The sequence below is a fragment of the Alosa alosa genome, chromosome 18 (genome assembly GCF_017589495.1).
Source record: "Alosa alosa isolate M-15738 ecotype Scorff River chromosome 18, AALO_Geno_1.1, whole genome shotgun sequence".
NCBI classification, from domain to species: Eukaryota; Metazoa; Chordata; class Actinopteri; order Clupeiformes; family Clupeidae; genus Alosa; species Alosa alosa.
Genome location: NC_063206.1, coordinates 6619030 through 6629029, shown reverse-complemented (window position 1 = coordinate 6629029; position 10000 = coordinate 6619030). Strand labels below are relative to the sequence as shown.

Genomic DNA, 10000 nt, shown 5'->3' with positions numbered 1-10000 from the left:
AAACACACACACACGCCACCCCACCCACCCACGACATAAATTCTGGCAGTTCCTGATCGCTAAACTTTAGTTTTCCTTTCCTGTCAGTTAGCAGTTGATAGAAGAACCTAGCATAGCTTGGACTTCAGTGACAAGTCCTTCTCGAGAGAGAGAGAGAAGGAAAGAGAGAGAGAGGAGAGAGAGAGAGAGAGGAAGGAAAGAGAGAGAGAGAGAGAGAGAGAGAGAGGGAGAGAGACCTGCAAAGTGGTTCTGTGTGTGAGTAGGTGTGTGTCTCTGCATGGCATAGTTAGCCCTGTAAAATGTGCAGGAATTTCATTATGATGGCTAGAGTTGCGGGACTGGAATAAATCATCGCTATACACCAAGCAATCCCACACTGACAAAGTAGGCCCCGACATTGGCTAACATGCAGGAATTGGTGACTGTGTTTTATTTTCCCTGTTTTATTTTTTCCTATTTCGGGGATCTATTGGCAAAGTCCCAAGATCTACAGGTGGGTGGCGACGATGGGTTGGCTTTATCCCTGCTCTAAAAGGCCTTCAGAGGGGCAAAAGGAATTCATCCAGCAGTCAATGGCTAACACTCACTCATGGCACATGTGCATAACACAATCATATTTTGTGTTGGTGTACATTCACACACACACAGACACACACTTCCTCAAAATCAAAAGTTAGCATACCTTAGCACAGCAAAAGCAAGATGCACCTCACACACATCACAAACACACACACAAAAACACACCTTTACAATACACACAAGAGGACAATCATACCTAAGAACAAAATTGGAGAAGAGGGATCCATGATCAGCATCCATGATGACCAAGTGGTTCATTTTGGGATGGGGTGAAAATTTCAACCATCAAAACACAATACCACAGTGGAGAATAGCTATAGAAGTGTATTAGTTTTGGGTGTTTTTCAGACAATGGGACCCAGGACCTCTCAAAGCAAACGGTAACACTAAAAACAAGGGGCTAAAATAAGATTTTGGAGGAAAAGATCAGGCATTGTGCCGAGAGATTCCACCCCATACAGCCAAACAAGGCAAGAAATGGTTCAGAGAACAATATCAACATTTTAAAGTGACTCCAGCCAGAGTCCAGACCTCAATCTGTCAAAAAGTGTGAGCACAAGGCTAGAGGCAACAATGGTTCTTGCCTCAAAACTTGGATTGCTGCTAAAAAAAGCGGGTCTAGAATCATTGTGGGAGACATGGAGAGGCTTGGTAGGTACTATACAAACCATTTTGAGAGCTGTGAATGCAAATAAACATGCTTCCAGTGACTATTTAAAAAAGGGTATGAATAATTTTGGACATGCCATTTTTCATAAAAATGTTAAATAAGACAAAAAAAAAAATGTTTCTCCCATATTGTCTTACACCCTTTTGGCATGTGGCCGTGTCATTTTCAGCCAGAACAAACATATTGTTATAGAAATATAGAAAATCAACATCAAATCAATATTTGCCAGGGGTATGAATAATTTTGTTCTTAACTGTACAATCACACACACACACACACTCTTTGTTCATGTAGTTATTAAGCTGGCTGGGTTAACAGGGGAGAGAGGTGTACCCAGGGGGAGTTGTAGGCAGGGTCCGCGTTAGAATGCTTGGCTTATTTAACACACAAAAGGTTTCGTCAGAGATGGATGTTCTCGTCGGAAGCAATGGCTCATGGGACAAGACGCACGGAGCCTACACGGAACCGGTAGGATGCGGCCAGCCGGACCAATCGGGCGGCTCTAATGCAGCAGGGAGGGCGGTCCCTCAACAGGATGGCAGACGTGCAGGTCATCTTCAGCATCAGTGCCCAACACAAACACACACACACACGCGCACACACACACACACACGCGCAAACACACACATACACACTAGAGGTGGCTCCCGAGTCGGGTCGGGTTCGGACAAATACTTAGAAATTGTAGTCGGGTTCGGTTCGGGTTCGAACACATGGGGGCGATATGCATTTGAAGCTTTACATTTAAAATTCCTTATTATGTTGGGTAACCAACAGGTCTGCTTTACATTATGCAAACATTTGTTTTTGAGAATAAAGTAAAAATGTAAAAAGACCATTAATAGCTTTCTTCCTGTGTGCAGATTTGTTTATTCAGGATTAACGCGATTTCAGGCATGCCGCCTGAAATGCACACGCTGTCACGATACATAAACAAATGGTTATGCACATTTTCGCATTTTCATATGCAGTCTTGGGTGACGCTAGAAAAGTTGTTAGCCTATAAGGAGATTTTAAGATTATTTTATGTTGCATACTGTGGTAAAGATATAGGCTACCGGGTAGGTCGCCCTGCTCAACTGGATGAGGATTTCCCTCGAAGGTTCCCCAATTAACGCCGATGTTGCATATGGATCATGGACAGAGGCACTGTAGTTTCAAACGACTGTTTCCAGTTCATTTTAAGACTTTTCACAATGGTAAGACAAGAATTCCTATTTCAATAGGCTATGCTTCGTTTGGGCCTCTTGTGTTTATGCACGCCAGGTGACCCGCGTATGCAGCACGCCATCTGATTCTGTAAGCAATTTGTTGTGTGTTCCGCTTTTAATGGGCTAAAAAAGACAGGGCTATCCACAAACGCGGGAACGCTTTTAATCACTAGCATGGGAATAACTGAGGCATCATCTGCGCCGGGCCTCGGTCGGTTCGGACATAAAACACAATAACACACATCGCCGCACTCCACCCACCCACGCACGCAAATTCCTGGCAGTTCCTGATCGCTAAACTTTCGTTTTCCTTTCCTGTCAGTTAGCAGTTGATAGAAGAACCTAGCATAACTGGACTTCAGCGGTGACAAGTCCTTCTGCGAGAGAGAGAGAGAAGGAAAGAGAGAGAGAGGGAGAGAGAGAGAGAGAAGGAAAGAGAGAGAGAGAGAGAGAGAGAGAGAGGGAGAGAGTACCTGCAAAGTGGTTCTGTGTGTGCGTGTGTGTGTGTCTCTGCATGGTTATCAGACAGCCCTGTAAAATGTGTGCAGGAATTTCTCGCATTATGATGGCTAGAGTTGCGGGACTTGAATAAATCATGCGCTATACCCGCAATCCCACACTGACAAGTAGGCCCTGCGACATTGGCGAACATGCAGGAATTTGGTGACTGTGTTTTTATTTTTCCTGTTTTATTTTTCCTATTCTCGGGATCTATTGGCAAAGTCCCAAAGATCTACAGGTGGGTGGCGATCGATGGGTTGGCGATCCCTGCTCTAAGGCCTTCAGAGGGGCAAAAGGAATTCATCCAGCAGTCAATGGCTAACACTCACTCATGGCACATGTGCATAACACACAATCATATTTGTGTTGGTGTACATTCACACACACAGACTCACAATCATGCACATACACTCTCTCTCACTCTCTCACTCACTCACTCAACACACACACACTCACCTCACCACACACACACACACTCACACACACACACACACACACACACACACACACACACACCTCGATGATCTTCCGGGCCTCCCGGTAGCGGCCCGTCTGCATGAAGGCAAAGAAGAGATCGTACAGCATCGTCATCTCCCCACGCTCCTGACTGATGAAGTCCATCGCTAGAGAGAGGAAGGGGGAGGAGAGGGAGAGAAAGAGAGGTGAGAGAGAAGTTGTCATACTTGTATTCTATCCAGCCATCTCCAGAGAGGCATACTTGTTCAGTGCTTTGAAAACATCCCCAATATTGCCTCATATTGCCTCCATGCATTTGAATGTCAAGCAAATGGTCAGCCGCAGTAGTCCACATATCGTAAAAGTACCAATTTCCGCCCCTTTCGTTCGAGAATGACAACAAAGATGTTTTTTCATACTTCAAAATAATATTTTATTGATGAACCTTGCATTTTTCAGTAGCCATAAGTGTGCAGATTTGAACAAAATCTGGTTTGGTTCTTACCAGGAGCTTTTACTGCCTTAAAAATTTGATTTTGTTCACCGTGCTCAGAGTTTGGTGCTGGGTGCCCTATTTCCACCCCCACTCACTCAGCACATCAATGGTTACACCGCAAAAAAAAACTCGTTGTGAAATCAAAATTCCACTGGAGCGCCAAGTGGATTTGTACATGCAGCCTTACAACACTGTTTACAGCTCTTCGAGTCACTGTACAGTGTCATTTTTGGTACATAGCTAATTTAGATACACATGGGGTGGGTGCTTGAGTTTCTTTAGGAATCCGCCGTTTTGATTTATATATAAATTAATATTAAGTGACACATACACACAAAAGGGCAAAAATAGGTAATTTTCTGATAGCCTTTGCAAACTCTTCTGGTCATTAGTCAAAACGTTTCAGGTAATGTGGGTTTGGGTAATGCCAATGAGTGAGTGTTTTTCTATGCAGGTGTATGTATGTGGGAGTAAGAGAGAGAATATTTGCAGAGTGTGTGAGTGTGTGTGTGTTTGTATGTGCATGAGGGAAAGAAAAATGGAGAGGGGGGAGAGAGGGGGGTGGGGGGTGGGTGGGTGTGTGTGTGTGTGTGTGTGTGTAGGTACAGACACGGCATAGGACTTCTGCGCCATTTACATAAACATCTAACCTCCACCCACACACCAACATGATGGAATGCCATTCACACACCAACAGGACAAAGGAGAGGGACCCAAATAAAAGGACAACGTGAAAGACAAAAAATATATGTGTGTGTGTGTGTGTGTGTGTGTGTGTGTGTGTGTGTGTGTGTGTGTGTGTAAGTAAGAGAGTGGTAAGGCCAGGCTTGACCCTTGGTCACTATCTCCTAAGGGTGAGAAGGGTCCTCAGTCAGCAGAGAGGTGCAAAGTGGTGCTAGACCCCTCACACACACACACACACACACAGAGCTCGGATGTGTTAGCCCAAACACTCCACACACACTCATTTCTAGAGTGGCAGAGGACTTGACCCTTGCTAATGACCCCATTCAGGATCTGCTGGATCATTAAAATGGTGATCATCAATGTGCTCCAAATTGCCCTTCTTTAGGAGAGGTCTCGGTCTCTACCTCTTAAAACACACACACGCACACACACTTACATGGTGAGGGGTCAACGTATTTTTTATATGAGAGCAATTGTAAGGCTCGTGAAGTAAATTTGTGGTATTTGAATCCTTGTGTGTCCACGTGTATGTTTGTGTGTTTGTGTGTGTGTGTGTGTGTGTGCTGCAACTAACGATTATTTTCAAAGTCGACTGATCTGTCGATTATTATCTATCGATTAGTTTAATAAATAAAATGACAGAAAATGTTGAAAAACTCCAAGATTTTGTCCTCAAATGTCCTTGGTTTGTCCACATGTTGTCGAAACATATTTAGTTTACGGTCATCGAGAAGTAACTAGAGCAGATGGTAAGAAGCTGCAATCAGTAGCAATTAGTCTAATAGTTGACAACTAATAAATGAATGGATTTATTGTTCCAGCTCTAGTGTGTGCGTGTGTAGTGCGTGCGTTCACCTTTCTGCAGTGTCTCGGTCTCGCCCTTCTCCACCAGTCCAGTGATGACGTCATGGATTCGAGGCATCTGGTTGTATTGACGGTGGCATTCTATAGAGGCCTCCAAGGCACCGGCCAGATTCCCACTAAACACACACACACACACACACACACAGAGAGAGAGAGAAAAAGAGACAAGAAGCTTTAAGTATATTGACCGCTGTGAGTTTAATGATGCTTTAAAAACATTACCGGAGATCCTGAAAATGCCTCAGGCATTAGGCACCGCTTCACCTGTGTGTGTGTGTGTGTGTGTGTGTGTGTGTGTGTGTGTGTGCCTGCCTTTCTCAGCTTCCTATGCTCACCCCCAACTGGGCGATTTGGCAAAATATCACAACATTAATGTGCTAAACGCTAAACCACCCTCCTTATCCCACTCTCTCTTAGTCAGTCACTCTATCACATCACACACACACACACACACACACACACACAGGAGAACAAAGAGCTCTCCTTCACGGACAGTGTTGATGGAGGGATAGAGGGAGGGAGGGAGCCGGGAGGAGAAAAAGCACCACTTCAAACGCTCTATTGTGACTGCGTCTGCACCAATCAGATGATTGGGTAATTACCCTGTCAATCAGCCGGAGGTCAAAGCAGATAGGGTAGAGACATGACGAGGAGGGTGAGGGGGTGGGGGGCAGGTGAGCTTGGGAATCTAGTCCCCCCCCCCCCATGCAGTTGCTTTTAAAATTGGTCAAGGTCCTCTTGCGCTGCCGCCATTGATTTATTTATTTGTTTTAATAACGGGTATAATTTGGGTGAAAACCGGTAGTGTGTTTTCAAACTCTTCATATCATGGAGTCACCTGAGAATGAAAGCCTCAACATGGGTGTAACCTTGGCATGAGAGAGAATGATGCAGTGAGAAAGAGAGGGAGAGAGAGAGCGGGTGAAGAGGGAGAGAGAGGGGAAGAGGGGAAAGAGAGAGAGAGCGAGAAAGAGAGCACATGTCAGAATAGGTAAGGAAAGCTTCGAACATAAACCGAGCTCTCAGGCAATCACTTTTAATTGAAAAGAAGAGCGACAACATTATTTGTCAAGCGCGAGTCAAGAGCCAATTCAACCCTTCAGCGCCTGATTGAACAATGCTCTCCACAGCCACAGAGATAAACACAGGAGAGAGAGAGAGAGAGAGAGAGAGAGAGAGAGAGAGAGAGAGAGAGAGAGAGAGAGAAGGTGAAAAAACAAACAGGGCAGTCCAGGTGAATGTTATCCACAGTCAGAGAGATAAACGGAGAGAGAGAATAAGGGACACAAAGGAGAGGAGAGAGGAGAGAGAGAGAGAGAGAGGATGAATGTGAGAGGATGGGATCTGACCCAAAGTTTAGCTGTGACTTGAGGGGCAAAAGAACAACATCTACACCTCAGATTCAGAGTGGTGTCTGAGAGAGAGAGAGAGAGAGAGAGAGAGAGAGAGAGAGAGAGAGAGAGAGAGAGAGAGAGAGAGAGAGAGAGAGAGAGAGAGACACACACACACACATACACTCCCCATGTGCACCAAAACACCATTAGTGTGGATTCAAGCACTTCCCAAAAGCTCCAGGCTACCAAAACCCCCTCACCCTCGCCTTTTGAAAAGAACGCTCTCTCTCTCTCTCCCCAAATCCTGTCTCGCCAGACATCTTAAAGGGGCCCGTCACGTCAGCAGGACTCAAATCACAATTGCGCCCCCCAACTCACCTACCCCCACACCAGCAAAAGAAGGGAATTAACCATGTTGAAGGCTTTATAATTTCCCTAGGTACAATTTAGCTGTCACCGCTGCTGCTCACATTTACTTCAACATGGCGACGTCAAACACCCCCCTCTCCAGTTAATGTCACTAACTTTTCATGTCAAGCACTTTCCAGCCAATTAACTAGAGCGAGGGAGAGAGAGGGAGAGAGAGAGAGAGAGAGAGAGAGAGAGAGACAGATGGAGAGAGAGAGACAGAGAGATGGAGAGAGATGGAGAGTGGGAGATGGGGAGAGAGGGAAAGAGAGAGGTGGAGAGAAAGATGGAGAGAGATAGAGGGGGAGAGAGAGTGAGATGGAGGGGGAGAGAGGGATGGACAGGGAGAGGGGGAATAAGAGAAGCTGAAGGATTAGGAGAAGAAAGAGAAGAAAGCTCATTTATGTCTTTTCTTTGACGCTCCACTCTCACTGTCTCCTTTCTTTGTGGCAGAGATTGGCAGCATGTTATCATGCACCCTCCCTGCAGCACACACACACACACACACACACACACAGTTGGGAATAGGACCAGATGGGGAAAAGTAGGGGTGTGAGTACATGTGTGCACGTGTGTGTGGATGTGTGTGGTGTCACAAGATGGAAGAGCCAGAACCAGGGGCTAGTGAGACTCGTTTTGATACCTGGAGCACTTGTTATGCAAGTGTGTCTCTCATTCACACCAACATACACACACACAACCTGTGGCAGTACATAGATGTGTACACCACTGACTGAAGCTGTGTGATTCTGTCACTCACCACCACAACACACACACACACACACACACACACACACACACACACACACACACACACACACACAGACGTGACAGCTCCTCATCACCTTTGTAGTCCTCTTTACCTCTTTTCAGTGAATCCCTCTCTTCCACACCTCACCCCTTCATATCCCTTCATTCCTTCCCAACCAACCACTGCCCCCAAACTTGTCCACCATGACACACACACACACACACACACACACACACACACGTACGTGACACCACTGCCTCCCCCAAACTTGTCCCTCAAAAGAAAAACTTGCTGCCACGTCCCTTTTGTTCGCCTCATTAGAGCTAGTGGAGTGCTGTCGCGGTGTGTGCGTGTGTGTGTGTGTGTGTGTGTGTGTGGTGCGTGTGTGTGCATGTGTGTGTGTGTGATGATTTGGACGGGTGGTGGTGGGGCTGATGGTGGGGTGGGCGCACATGCACAGCGTATCCGTGGCGATGACGGCGGTGTTTTTAGCGTTAGCGTGGCGGGCATTGGGGAGCTGTCAGCGCTAATCTGCGGGAGAAGTGTTCATTAAGTCATTATGGCTGACGTACGCTGTGGCAACCACGCAGGAGAGGCTGTGTGTGTGTGTGTGTGTGTGTGTGTGTGTGTGTGTGTGTGTGTGTGTGTGTGTGTGTCTGGTGACGGCGGCAACCACACACTGGCGACGAGCATGACACCACACCCACACACACACACCCCCCCCAACACACACACACAAACACACACACGTCCTTTTGTCCACAGAGGGGGGAAAAAGCAAGATGACGGACAGAGAGAAAGAGGGGGAGAGGAGGGAAGATAGTGTGAGTGTGTGTGTGTGTGTGTGTGTGTGTGTGTGAGAGTTAAAAAGAGAAAAAGGGATTCAGAGAGAAAAGACAAATGGCTTGGAATGGAGCGGCCTGAAGAGGAGAAAGATGGGGTGTGCGCACGTGTGTGTGTGCGTGTGTGTGTGATGACTGTGCGGATGAGCAGATCGACTGAAAGGGTCTGGTGAATATGCATGACGGGAGAAAAGAGGAGGAAGAGACAGGGATTGAATGGACAGAATAAGAGACGGAGAGAGATGGACAGAATAAGAGACGGAGAGATGGTAATGGAGAGATGGACAGAATAGGAGACGGAGAGATGGAGATAGAGAGATGGACAGAATAAGAGACAGAGAGATGGAGATGGAGAGATGGACAGAATAAGAGACAGAGATGGAGATAGAGAGATGGACAGAATAAGAGACAGAGATGGAGATAGAGAGATGGAGTCCCGGGAACAGAATAAAAAGGCAGGAGCTCTGAGTTTATAAAGTCACAAACATGCTTACTACCCGACAAACACAGACACACACACAGACTCTGACAAAGCTCAGAGCATTATGAAGTCTGGCAGGGGACTGGTGGTTTCTGCTGAGAGTGCTTTTGATTTCTTTATAAAGCACAAGGTGCATGCTTGTGCTTCACACACACACACACACACACACCTTCCAAAGCTCGAAGTGTTGTGATTTTGTGGAGCGGTGGTGTGTGTGTGTGTGTCCCAACAGAGGACTCTGTGTTATGTTTTATTTTCTTCCTGCTGCTAATCGCTAATGAACCTGGAGAAAATTAGCAACCTTATCGCGCACGAGCCAGCAATTACACACGTAAATACGCCGCTGTGTATGTGTGTGTCTGTGTGTGTTTGCCCCACTCCTGTGACAGGAAAACAAACAAGCTCTCGGGGGTGTCCACTAGGTGTGTGCATATGTGTGCGTGTGCCCATATGTGTGTATGTGTGTGTGTTTGTGTGTGTGTGTGTGTATATATGTGTGTGTGTGTGTGTGTGTGTAAACAACTGCACCGGTGTTGTTGTTTGGCACCCCATACCCCAAAACAATTCTGGGGAAGAGGGTACGGGTAAGTGTGTGTGTGTGTGTGTGTGTGTGTGGAGGGGGGCAACCACTCAAACTAGGAGGCAAATCCAGCAATTAGAACTGGGTCCATAATTAAGATGCAAATGAGCTGATGCTCTCAAAAGCCCCCTCTCACACAC

At 46.4% G+C, this 10000-nt stretch overlaps 1 protein-coding gene across 2 annotated transcripts in view; it reads right to left on the bottom strand.

The window, feature by feature from the left end:
* lrpprc (leucine-rich pentatricopeptide repeat containing) overlaps window positions 1-10000 on the bottom strand; it is a 69715-nt gene that overhangs the window by 24268 nt on the left and 35447 nt on the right. For both annotated transcript variants that reach the window (XM_048269093.1, XM_048269094.1), the window contains exons 24-25: window positions 5456-5580; window positions 3478-3584 (exon numbers count right to left, since the gene is read on the bottom strand). In XM_048269093.1, coding sequence (XP_048125050.1) covers window positions 3478-3584; window positions 5456-5580 — 232 coding nt within the window. The remainder of the gene's footprint in view (window positions 1-3477; window positions 3585-5455; window positions 5581-10000) is intronic.